The sequence below is a fragment of the Lithobates pipiens genome, unplaced genomic scaffold (assembly GCF_037356315.1).
Source record: "Lithobates pipiens isolate NorthernLeopardFrog02 unplaced genomic scaffold, aLitPip1_a1.2 Scaffold_16, whole genome shotgun sequence".
In the NCBI taxonomy this organism is placed as follows: domain Eukaryota; kingdom Metazoa; phylum Chordata; class Amphibia; order Anura; family Ranidae; genus Lithobates; species Lithobates pipiens.
In genome coordinates this window covers 379,582,564-379,596,200 of record NW_027507748.1, presented here as the reverse complement: position 1 = coordinate 379,596,200, position 13,637 = coordinate 379,582,564, and the positions used below count along the sequence as shown (strand labels likewise).

The following is a 13,637-nucleotide window of genomic DNA, read 5'->3' as shown; positions in this document are numbered from 1 at the left end:
TAAGCATCCTAATATTAAAGGTTAGCAGCTACAGTGTGTGTAGCTGCTGACCTTTAATTTTTGGAGGGGAAAGCAGGAACATTGCTTGAATAGAAATAAATTGGGTTATGTCCACATGGCATGGCTACCATGGACATATGATTGTATGCTATGCCTCGTCCCTGGAAGGTGTGAGAGATTTTTTGGTCTCTTTTGTTCTCTAACCGCTTTAATATAATTTTTTTTTTTTTTATTATTCGCTTGCTATTGTTAAGGGGTTTAAGTGGGATTCATTCTACACAAGTGAAAATTTCTTTAGGAACCCCTGACCTTTACATTTCTTCTGGTTTGCTCCAGTATAGGATACTGCCTTCAGGTATTGTTAAAATAAATTCCTATTTAAATAAAATAGATGTGGAACTGGAAGGCATTTTTTACACATTCAGTCATTTCCCAGAAACTTTAAATGTTCGGCTCACATGTTTAAACTTTGAAATGGCTGAAACCCAATTCCTAAGATTGGAAGATGGAATTCTATAGAGGTTTTCTCGGTCGATTGTGGCAGATTAAGTTCTAACATTTAGGCACAAAGCTGTTAGCCATACAACACCTGACGTGTAAATTAAATGATGATGAAACCCGAAAACTACCCCTGACTTGTGATTGTAAATGTAACCAATGTGTACTACACAATAAAAGATCCTCCTTAATAAAGCAACACAGAAAACCATTAATTACGAAGGGAAAAGAATTCTAGCAAAGTCACTTCCAGCTCCTGACTCCACCCTGGTGAAAAATGATCCTGGGCAATTCTTTGGGAAAGGTATTTGTTTCTTTGAAGCGGTGTATTTGAAATAAATGAAAGCTGCCTACGAATGTTCTGTCTGTGCTCTCCGTCTGTTGCTGCAGCTGGGAACAATAGAGAAATATCTTATTTTTGGAAAGAAACTGATGTTTAAAAAATGGGCTTGGGCTATCTTAGCGAAAAGTCCCACATTCTAAGAGGAAAAAGAAACAGATTAGGGTGTGCCCAGAATAAAGAGTCCTTTGACCTACTAGATGATGTCATTACTTGCTTTAATGTCCTCCAGTGTGTCTGATATTTACAGCCTTTTTATAACCTATAGGGAGTTTTTTTCCTTGCTGTCCTTAAGTAACTCTATATTATTTATTAAAGTGAAACTAACCAACATTTTTATTCTCAAAAATTGAATCCATACATATCTGCTACTTAATGTCTCTATAATCTATATTTCATGAAATTGTTTCTTTATGGGGTTGATTTACTAAAACTGGAAAGTGCAAAATCTGGTGCAGCTCTGCGTGGTAGCCAATCAGCTTCTAACTTCAGCTTGTTCAATTAAGCTTTGACAATAAAACCTGCAAGCTGATTGGTTTTGTTGTAGAGCTGCACCAGATTTTACACTCTACAGTTTTAGTAATAAAACTCCACTGTGTTTTTCTGCCTCCCTGTAATGTATCGTTTCCATGGCCTGTGCTTCAATTCCGCTAGTTGGTAAAGACTCTTCTGAAAGGTTTCATAGAATTGGCACATTATAAATGGATCTCGAGGAGCAGAACCTTGACGCTTATAATTCATACCTGTATGTATCATGAATATCATCTAAACTTGTTCCATTTAGGACAGGGATATGCAATTAGCGGACCTCCAGCTGTTGCAAAACTACAAGTCCCATCATTCCTCTGCCTCTGGGTTTTATGCTTGTGGCTGTCAGAGTCTTGCTATGCCTCATGGGAGTTGTAGTTCTGCAACAGCTGGAGGTCCGCTAATTGCATATCACTGATTTAGGAGATATTTCATCTGAGCCAGCTCATGAATGTAGAGAGCACTGTGCAGTGATAGTGACTCCCCTATGCGGGAGAGACATCAGTGTGGGCCAGCCATTCAAAGGGCCAGAGAGCGCAAACCTGGAAGAACCGAGTGCAATGGCAGCTCATCGCTGGAGGGCTTTGTTTCAAAGATAAGTCTGGCATAATGTACTGGTATCTGGTGTATTTTAGTACATTATGGCAAAACCTACAGGAGGCACATAAAAAAAATCAGGAGAGTTTACTATTGCTTTAAAGGGATCCTACATATGAATTTTTAAAATGGACACTGTGAGCATTTCTGGCACCAGCTTAGCACCAAGTCTGAGAGGTTGTAGTGAGTGGAATAGATTTTGCTAGGCTTGACTTTACATTGCATTGGCAGGAACCCAGTGCTAGACTTTGAAAGACAAAGCTTCTCCCAGCAGGAGCACTGGAAGGAAAGGCCTAGGTAACATGTTCAGTGGGCAAATCCATGTAAATGTTGCTAGCAGGGATCTTAGTAGCCAGAGGGAAGGAGAAGTATTGTGTAATTTACACTTAAATGACCCCCATTACTCCAATTTGCACCATGAAAGTATCGATCTGCTTGACTTTTACTTTCCATGGCCTGTGCTTCACTTTCACTAGTTAGTGAAGAGTTTCCTGGAAGGTTTCATGCATTTGGCCCTTATAAAGTGATCTAAGGGAGCAGGACCTTGAAATACCATTTGGCATTGACTTTCAAGCAATGATGTATGAAGTGAGTGCTACTTACATACTATTCCCACTTACCTCTTGCTTACAAGCCCATGACTTGACTTGTTCATGGTGGCTTACCATGTAAAAACTAGCTATACCACTATGAGTATCAGGTAATATGAAGAATGAATGATCTATATGAACTGATGACCCCACATAAATAGAATAATGAATAGATGCAGCAGCTACTACATACCAGTCTGGCCAGTATCTAGATCCATATTTTATTTGCTGCGGTATTAGACAAGAAACCCAGTAGAGCAACATTAATTGTAGACTTCATTGCCAATAATGCCAAAGATAAATACACACCTTAAATAAAATGAAAAATGCTAAACCTATATAGATATAAAACACCGCCCAGGTTTCTTTATTGAATATTTACACATGTGCAGCCTCCTAAGGGACTTACAATCTAATCTTCCTAATACAGTAAACACATAGTGAACACAACACACACAGGACACTTTGAGGGGAAGCCATTTAAACTGTAAGCACAACAGGTGTACGTGTTGCGTAACCCCCATTATGTACTGTAACTGACTTATTAAGATAAAAATCTGCAAACCTCTTGACATGAATCTTGTTATAAATATATATATATATATATATATATATATATATAAATTGATAGAATTTGGGGAAATATTCCAGACCATTATGCAGCACCCGATGTATATAAATTCTTATATTCATCCTCCAAGCAAGGCCTTTAAGAAGAAAGAATGTCTAATTGTGGCACTATCACACTTGTTCAAGCTTTTCCAGGCAGACTGTCATACATCCGTTGCACTTTACACATGACATCTGACCTAAAGAAGTCATAGGTCATCATGAAGTGCTTGTGCACAAGATGCCTTCAAGACTGAATTCATGTTGGGCACCCTTTCTATAATGAGCACTGCAGTGTAAAAATAAAACTATCTTTAGCAGATCTACACCTGTCAAACTGGGCCTTCCCCAATCAAATCAAAAATCCTTATTTGACATACCCGTGCCATAGGAAAAGCATTAGTGTGTACATCATTTTGCACTTTAATGGGCGACAAATGACTGCTACAAACATGCAAGGTCATGGCTGAGCGTCGTATACAACCATTGACAGCTGGTGATCACTGTCATTTGACGGTGATCGTGTGATAAAGTAGAGCTATCGAACGTTACTTTGTCATAATAATCAGTTTTCCTCTGTCCCTCACTGTCAAGGATCTTAAGGAGACATTATAAAATAAATACTACTAATAAAAATAATATACCCTAGTTTAATAGTTATTGTTTGCAAAAGATTATTTTATTAATAGACCCGTTTTCACCAAAACCTACAAACCTTACTATATATATTCTTAAGTACTTGTGTGATATATTCAAGGTCACATTCGTATGAATTTTTTTTTTTTTTTTTGAGTATTAAGGACATAGACTAATGTAATTGTTGGGTAATATGTCAGTGCTACATAAATACTGGATTTAAAAAAATATCTAAAAATGTCTTATCCTTTTTCAAAGACCACAGCTCCTATAAAACTGACAGCCATTCTTCCTTGGAGACTAGTGATGTTACCATGGTGTGTCTGGAGCTGGTGAAATCCCCATGCCTCCTATGCTCATACTACAGAGGTTAGCTTGATGCACCATGCAGTACTGCTCATAATATATGGCATGGATGACAAATTAGCATGATTTGGGCCCACTGGGTTGAAAACCACCATGTCATCGGGGTCCCCTTCCTCCAGACGTGTGAGCCTTAGCAGTGTGGTAGTGCAGCAATTCGATGCCATGGTTCAGCTCCATATTTTCTGTCTCCGTGAGAACACCAGGATGTTGTATTATCTGAGAACTGCTTTTAATATCAAAATTACCATAATTGCTCTGCCTTCTGATTGGCTATCCGGAGCCTATCATCATGTAAACCATACCCTCTTCCTTCCTGTTGCTTAGGAGCATGAATGATCATTCAACGTTGCCACCTCAGTGGTGCTGAGATTTCAGTCCTCAGCATCTGCCCAGTGATTCCGCAAAATCAGGAGCCTAGAGAAGGCTTCTTATGTAAGGCACACACCACTGACATCATTCCTGCTACAGCATGAGGGAAACAGGCAAAACTCATACACACCCAACTATCGACCCACAATCAGGATTCCGGAATAAATCACATACGTAGGGAAATCACGCTGAGAAGGAAATGGACAGATCCTGGCACTGTATTTGTCATTCGCTGACAGCGAAGGTTAATGTGCAGCTTAATCAGCAATATCATAGATTAGATTCCCTTCGCCAGAACCAAGTGTCCTTTTTCTTGTTCGCGCTAATGATTTTCGCACTTGCCGTAAAACAAGGGGTTAAAACCTGCATGATACCTATAAACCACTGATAAAAATCATGTATCCAGCTTCTATACAAAGCAACCAATGCCCGTCTGTAGCCAGGGGATGGACCAGGCTGTGAATAGTTTTCTCTCTCCGCAGACAGATGAAAAGATACTGCAGATGGAAGCAGCAGCAATACAAGGGCAGCAACAGTGCACTCCCAGATACAACTCATAGGGAAATCCATGATACCGAGTCACTCAAAGGACAAGTGCTTGAATCACAATATATTCAAAGCGCCTACACCGTTTACTAGCAATGCTCTTATATTGTCTTGGAAAGCTGGCAAGCTTAACAGCCATTCCCCTCTTTATCCAGCAAGCCAATAAATGATGAAATCCTATGTTATAAGCACACCAAATCAACAGCATCTGTAATAATACAGATTATTTATAATCATTCTTTTGTACAGGAAAATCTGTAGGCATAGCACTTTTGTATAAAATATATAAACATTTACATATAATACACATAATGTTTATAAGAAATTGTGCCTAAAGCACACATAGCAGTGGCGGTGTATGTGCAGCGGGTCCCCCACCATTACAGCAGAATGAAATGTGAAGAAGTCAGTAAGCTTTAGCTATCACCATTGGTCCTACAAGAACGATGCTGGACCTTTTAGGCCCATGCCGGATTTAATTACAGGTTTATTGTTCATATAAAGCAGACATCATTTTTACAGGTCCCTTGAAGGAGAAATGGCCTTTCTAAAGCAAATGAGGAGCAAATCCAAGGCACTGAGCAGCTGTTGTCTCCTCTTGCTGCTGGAGCAGCAATGCAGATTTCCCTCCCTTCCCTGGTAGCATCTGAGGTGATAATGAAACATTTGGACACTTATTAGCATAAGATAAGCAATGTGGTTCCTAAAATGAAGAGGTCACAGGAAGGCTAAGAAAGGAGTGCTTTTGAAACGATTAAGACTCTTTTTTTTTTCACTTTTGGGTTTTAAAAGGGCCTGAACCGCTTCACCTGTCCCCCCCAGTACAGTGCTAAAGACAACGGCAGAAAATGACATCTAAGATGTTGTACTCACGCACGGTCTCCTGCTTCGGGTCCAAGCTGCTGACAACCTGCTGGACAGTACCGATTTTTCCTTGCAGCGCCCGTACGCGCCTGGCAGTGACCTGAATTTCTGCTTCGAGATCGTGGAATATGGAGCAGGCATGCCTGGCCATATCCGAAAGCTGGCGTAAGATCCGCGACATCGCAACGTTGTTGATTGCACACAAATCCAAAGTTGCCACATCTTTATCCTTCTTGTCAACGGGCAAGGGTTCCCTCTCCTCCGAGGGCACCTGCGCCAAAGGTGCCACATTAGCCGACAATTCTTCCCTCGAGTTCCCCCGGTGGTGCTGCCGCTGCTCATCCCCCTGATCCCTGGAACAGCTCCCTTCAACCTGGGTGACAGCGTGCCTACACAGCCACTGGGGCTCAACAATCCGCTTGGCAAAGGGCATTGCAGATCGCCCTTCACGTTATCCTGCGATGATGCCTTAGCTAGCCAAATCCTAAGGAAACAACATCAAATAAGACAGATAGGGGTCAAGAATCCTCCGAAATGAAAGATTGTAGCGATCCGCCAACCACTGTGCCACTCCAGTATAGGTCCAGTTCTTTTTTCTTTTTAAATACAGTGATTCCTATTTAATCCTGTGCAGGTCCTCATTGTGGGGAGCCCTTTTTTATCCTAGACATGTTTTCCCCTCCATGTGTGACAGTGTGCAGCTGTGACTTGGGAAGTATCGCAGTTGTGCACTGCTTCCCTAGGTCCTCTCTTCGCTCTGATCATCCAGTTGCTTTTTGGATAGCTTTTCTCTGCCTCCCTCTCTGCTTTCACCATGCTACAGTGAGGCAGACTGAAAACCTGGAGGCAGGAATTACACAGAGATGTCTGAATGGGGAGGTGAAATGAGAAAAGGGACAGGGAGGGTGGAGGAGGTGCTGGCAAGCCAAGGGGAGGAATCAGGACATTCTACACAAGACACTGCCTTCTCCAGCCTCAGTCAGTGAAGAGCTAGCTTCTACGCAGAGACAGTCTGCAGCAAATCGCTTGGCTTGGCAACTTCCAGCACCGCTTTACGAAACCCCAGGCCACGGATTCTGCTTCTGGTTTTAGAGTTTAGATTTCATTTGAAAAAAAAATATAAAAAAATTCAAGGTTTACAGAATACAGACAGGAGTGCAGGAGCCTGAATGGCATGGTACATTTAAAACCAGTCAATCTGTTGTGCTTCTGAAAAAAAAAAGGTCCACTCATTAACGTTTAACTTTCCAGAATACAATGAAACCAAAAAAAAGAATCAGCCAACCAGCTTCCAGGTGACTTCCTATTAAAAAAATCAAGACAGCATTGTTTTATTTGATATACTTTATTAAGTATTTAGGAGTCAATTTATAAAGATCTGAAACCAAAAATAACCAGCCATATTGCCAGATTGGCAATATTATTATTATTATTATACAGGATATATATATATATATATATATATATATATATATATATATATATATAGCGGCAACAGTTTGCGCAGTGCTTTACAACGTTAGGGAAAACAGTACAGTTATCTCTCTTTTTCATTTAATATTAAAAACTGTCTATTAAAACTGAAAGCTTTTTATCTGACGTTTCTCTGCTTTTCAGCATTGTGGCGTTTTCACTACGATACCCATTTTATAATGGATTTGGTATTATTCTTTATACCCTTTTTCTATAGGATATATGCTTGGGATGTTGTCTGTATTGCGTTTTAATTAACAGTGCTGCAGATTATATAAAAAAAGTTTCTAGCTTTTCATTTTTTTTTTTTCAACGCTAAAAATAAAAAGCCCATCCCTGAGATACTAGTTCAGCACAATAGTCATAAAGACATGTGTTTTCGTGGGGGTTGAAAGCTTGTAAGCATGCAGTCCCTACCCCATGCTGATACTAGCCCATGTACTCAACGTTGAAGGCATATTTTGATAGGTGGTCCATAAAAGAAGGAACATCTCTTCTAAAGCCCTGATGCACCGGCAAAACGTTCTTCAACACTGCTAGAACATTACAACCAGTTCAATCCCGATACTTTAAAGCAACCCTATCAGAGTTAAAAGAAAAAAGTTACAATGGCAATACCCTGCAAGGAAAATAGCTTTTATTTACCTGTCTGGCAGCCAGTTTGCTAAAACCTTTCTTTGTAGCAGAGCACACAGGAACTGATCCCATCTCACACTTCTGAGTGTGTGGAAGAACATGTCTTATGCTGGTCACTGTGGTTCCCCCAATGACCCCTATGTCATATTGTATCCTGCAGTAACTAGGGGTCTGTGGCAGGAACCTTTGCTGATAGTGGTGGGATAAGCTCTTTGATACACCTATGGAGATGAATTAGCAATTATAATTTTTGTAAACACTTCACAGGGTCACTTTAAGCTCTTTTTAGTATATATAAATCTAATCATTAAAATATCATATAAGGGTTAACATGTCAATGTAAATTAAGAAAGTCATTTGATCTTGCCATGAAGGTCCTTGTTCATTCCCTATTATAAGGTGACACTGCCCATGTCTCCCATTTGTGCTCCTGCACTAGCTCTCTATTACACAGCATTACAAAAAAAGACTACCGGTATACCCCACTTTTAAGTACACAATGGGGTTTATTTACTAAAGCTGGAAAGTGCAAAATCAGGCTCACTTCTGCATAGGAACCAATGAGCTTCTAACCCCAGCTTGTGCAATTAAGCTTTGGTAATAAAACCTGGAAGCTCATTGGTTTCTATGCAGAAGTGAGCCTGATTTTGCACTTTCCAGCTTTAGTAAATAAATCCAGTTGTGTACTTAAAAGTGGGGTATGCCTGCATAAGCAGTGGTGTACACATTAAACAGGTCTGGTCCATAATAATACAATACAGTAATACATAGGGAATTATTTACGAACGGCAAGTCCACTTGAAATTGCACTGCAAGTGCACTTGGAAGTGCAGTCACTGTAAATCTGAGAGGTAGATCTGATGAGGGGAAGCTCTGCTGATTTTATCATCCAATCATGTGCAAGCTAAAATGCTGTTTTATATTTTCCTTGCATGTCCCCCTTGGATCTATAGCGACTGCACTTGCAAGTGCACTTTCAGTGTAATTTCAAGTGCACTTTGAACTTGAAGTTTGCACTTGTAGTGCAAAATGAATTTTCCTTTTGTAAATAACCCCCATAGTCTTTTAGCATATGCCATTAAGTTTACTTTTGCTACACCAGATCTTTTGCAGGGTTCCTTAATGGTTGGTTACACCTTAATTAAGGTTTTGCATATACTGTATAGTCCATAGTCTGCAGTGATTAAGCCCCGTTCACACCAGTATGGCTTTGAAATCGCACTACCTCTTAGATTTCAAAGCCGCACATAAGTGTGACTTGTACTGCTGATTCCATTGTGGCTTGTGACTTCATTCAACAATAGTGTCACAATGAAATTGGCAAAAAGTAGTGCAGGAACCTTTTTAAAAGTCGCTGCAACATGAGTTGCGGCAATTTAAATGGGTTACACTGCTGACAATTGGGTGCGACTTGTCATGCAATTTGGAACTGTCAAATCACATGACAAAACGCACCAGTGTGAACAGGGGCTTATGGTCTATTCCAACATTTACAGTATATCTTTATTTTAGGACAGTAAACAGCGCTTGGTCATTTGTACCTACAGGTAAGCTTATAATAAAGGTTATCTGTAGGAAGGTACAATGAATAACTTGTAAACATGCACTGTTTAGGAGATATTCACAATTTCTACAGCTGGTGATGTCACTGGTGGATGTACAACGCACTCTGAAGTGAGGGCATGCTGAACCTGCCGTCAATCCAAAGCTCTGTGCCGCGATTGTGACTCTCATGCATATGCGTGACGTCATTGGGGCTTGGCCATTCAAACGGAAAGGGTCCGCAAATCCGGAAGGAAGACCGGGTGAAGATGGAATCCCTGTCAATGGTGACAGTATGCCGCTGGAGGGATACCTTTTACAGGTAAGTATGTAATTATGTGCAAGCATCCGGTACATTCTAACACCAGCCATACACGGTTTGAATTCCTGCTGGTTCCTGCTGACCATTAATGGGCAGGCTGAATGTACCAAGTTGATCAACTTGGGTACAACCAGCCTGCTGGATTCTCTTGCGATTATTGCTAGCAGCTGCTATAGCCTCTACCTGTAATCCCTGTATTCTCCAGGTGGGAACGGCATCCCCTGCCCACCCCCGCCGGGAGAAGTTGTTAATTCCTCTGTCAGCACTGTCTATGTTGATGGGGTGATTGTGCAAATTTATTTTTGCAGGAAAGAAATTTCCACCGTGTATGGCCTGTCTATCAATAATGCCATTTACTTGCAGGGGGACTATTTTATTAAATTTTTCTTTAGACTTCACTACCACCTTCATATTACAGTAGTACAGAAGATTTTATTATATGTACAGTATATGTAGTATCAACATTTTTATTAGAGAGGGAAAAACTAGCAAATAACTTTACAGCAATTTTTGCCAGTGCTACTGTTACATAGATAGTGCAGCACCAGTTGTTTTCATCGCAAAATATAACTAAAGTCTTATGCCCCGTACACACGAGCGAAATGTCCGACAGAAAAAGTCGAACGGGAGCTTTTCATCGTATATTCCGACCATGTGTATGCCTCATAGGACTTTTTACGTCGAAAATTCTAACAGGCCTAGAAAGAGAACATGTTCTAAATATTTCTGAGGGAACCAATTCCTTTTGGGAAAACCGCTCGTCTGTATGCTGTTCCGACATACCAAAAACGACGCATGCTCTGAAGCAAGTACGAGACAGAAGCTATTGGCTACTAGCTATTGAACTTCCCTTTTCTAGTCCCGTCGTACGTGTTGTACGTCACCGCATTATTGACGATTGGAATTTGGTGTGATTAAGTGTATGCAAGACAGTTTCTGTGGAATCTATCAAAGTATGTATTCCTATCTTAGAAAAGTACCTTCTATTGATCTTTGCCTCTTCTCAAAATTATTTTTTTTTTTTTGTTGCCTTGCAGCTGTGATCTGATTCCTTATTAAAGGGTGGCTATGTTCATTCTCCATAATCTCACTATATGAAGTGAGGGGGAAAAGGAGATGTTTGGCAGATCATTGAGAACATTCCAGAGAGGCAGAAAAACACAGTAGCAGACAGTAGTGGATGTCTTTGGATTATTTTTGAAAGAGGATATTGTTTAGTGTCACTTTAAAGTTTGTATTGTTTTTCCTTCTCTCTTTCGCTTCACTTTTACTTCTGCCCCCCTTTCCAACTGTTATCATACTCCCCTTTCTGTAATCTGGCATCAGGGAAAGTAAACATCGCCACATTTGGTATTAGGAGGAGGAATAGTACCCCATCGTTGGTACCACAGGAAGGAATAAGGCCCCATTATTGGTGCCGGTTGGAGAAATTGTTGGTGTCAGATGGCAAAATATTGTCTCATTTCAATGGGAGGAATAGTGCCCCAAGGGCCAGATAAAGGCCAGCAAAATGCTGCATTTGGCCCCCTGGCTGCAGTTTGAAGACCACTGCTCTGGACAAATAGGGCACACTTTTTATATCACTCTTTATTACAAAACTATCATTTGGGAATGCATGTTAAGGAAATCCCAGATGCAAAATGACCTGACAATCCATAGATGGTTGTTTATAGACTTTAACATAACTTTATTACTGAGGCATAATCCAATGTATATTGTATGTGATGAATATACTATATATAGCACCCTCCTAGGTAAGTGCTAGGATTAGTGTAGAATAGTTTTTGTTTTTTTCTGCTTAACAGAGGGACAGTTAGGTAAATGTAATTGCTATTTACTTAACAGAGAGCTACGATCGGCTAGTGTAGCCTGCTCAGTGTGCTCTGATGCTGTTAATGCTGTCCTGAGTGTCCCTGTATCCATGCAACTAGGGAAAGTTCTGGATAACAGGCAGAATTCTTGCAGATGGGAGCATGAATATGGACACAGCCCTTACCAATTACATGGAGAAGTGTCCCTAGGCATTCTAGGTGCCTGCATCTATAATCTAGAAGCACATGGGCTTGGGATCATTCCTAAAAGAGTATGGGAGACCTGAGGGCCTGAAGCGAGAGAGTGAGCTGCCATGAGGCCTCCGGTCGGAGTCCTGATGGGGAGAAATTAGTGAGAGTGACCCTGGTTCTACAGAGAGTTGGCTGAAGGGGCTGTCTTTCTTAAGATCTGGTCTGTTATCACTGGTATAGAGTGTCACTTGAAAATTGGAAGGAGGCTACCAGCTGTCCCTGGGTCCCTGGACATTTTATGAGTACAGACAACCTAAACCAGGGACCAATCTTGTGGAAGAACGAGGACCAGAGGGAGGGGAGGCGGGCACAATCAGGATGTGTTGTGTTAGCGCTTCAATCATCCTGACACCATGGTATCAGGGTGATTGAAGCGCATTATTTCTATTATTACCATATAATACATACCGGTACTTAAATAGTTTTACTCACCATAATGCAAAATCGGTGAGAGCCCTGAGCTGCCACCAGATGCAGATTGTCACTATTCTGCCACCAGATGAAGCTTGTCACTGTTGCGGCCTGCCACCAGATGCAGCTTGGCACTGTTGCGCCCTGCCACCAGATGCAGCTTGTTACTATCCTGCCACCAGATGCACCTTGTCACCATTCTGCCAACAGATGCAGCTTCCCACTGCTGCGGTCTGCCACCAGATGCAGATTATCCCTATTCTGCCACCAGATGCAGATTGTACTTGTTGGGGCCTGCCACCAGATGCAGCTATTCACTATCATGCCACCAGATGCAGATTTCCATTGTTGCAGCCTGTCACCAGATGAAGCTTCCCACTGCTGCGGCCTGCCACCTGATGGAGATTGTCACTGTTGCAGCATGCCATCTAATACAGCTTGTCAGATGTCACTATCCTGCCACCAGATTCAGATTGTCACTGTTGCGGCATGACACCAGATGCAGCATGTCACTATCCTGCCACCAGATGCAGCTTCCCACTGTTGCAGTCGGCCACCAGATGCACCTTCCACTATGGAGGCTTTGATAAAGCACAATTCGTGTGCAAAACATGTAAGCTGTTCCTTCCTTGCTTGTACATGTAGTGCTCTTCATGTTCTTCATGATTTTATGTGAATAAAGGCATTCGGATCTCAGTTTGGTGTGCAGCCATCCAGATTTTCCTTTCATTATTGCTTCAGATGTGACTGGGCGAGCACCATGCAATGAGGAGGTCAAGGGAAGCCCGGAAACGCAGGCTGGACGGAGGTGCAGGGCTGGCATGACTGATGCTAGGTAGCCCCTATAGGGTTAATCCTAGTGAGAAGTTAGAGGGAGGGGTGGAGCTGCAGGAAGGGAAAAGGAGAGGGCGGAGTGTTATAAAAGCAAGGGGAGGAGTCACGGCAGGAAGCGTGGGGTCACAAGGGAGAAGTTGGCCAGCAGTGAGGACGCACAGGACGAGCTCCGGCGGCACGGCGGTATCGCGGGCGGGACGGGTGGGTTTTGGCACACGGGGGGGGCTTTTGCTGGACAGGAATTACCATGGGGGACGTAGCGGAGCTTTTTGAGCGGCTCCGGGCGGCAGCGGGAACACGTGGGGCGGACTGGTTACAGGAACAGGTGGCGGCCATAACACGTGCAGCGGCGGGGGGGCCAGCAGAGGGGGGGGATGGCACACCACGCGCTCGGCGGTCCAGGCCACCGGAGC

The 13,637-nt window shown here is 42.0% G+C and overlaps 1 protein-coding gene across 2 annotated transcripts in view; it reads right to left on the bottom strand.

Moving 5' to 3' along the window:
- Positions 1–6,813, bottom strand: part of NHS (NHS actin remodeling regulator) — a 257,325-nt gene extending 250,512 nt beyond the window's left edge. For both annotated transcript variants that reach the window (XM_077482207.1, XM_077482208.1), the window contains exon 1: positions 5,953–6,813. In XM_077482207.1, the coding sequence (XP_077338333.1) occupies positions 5,953–6,376 (424 nt within the window). In that variant the 5' untranslated portion in view covers positions 6,377–6,813. The remainder of the gene's footprint in view (positions 1–5,952) is intronic.
- Positions 6,814–13,637: the final 6,824 nt, after the last annotated feature.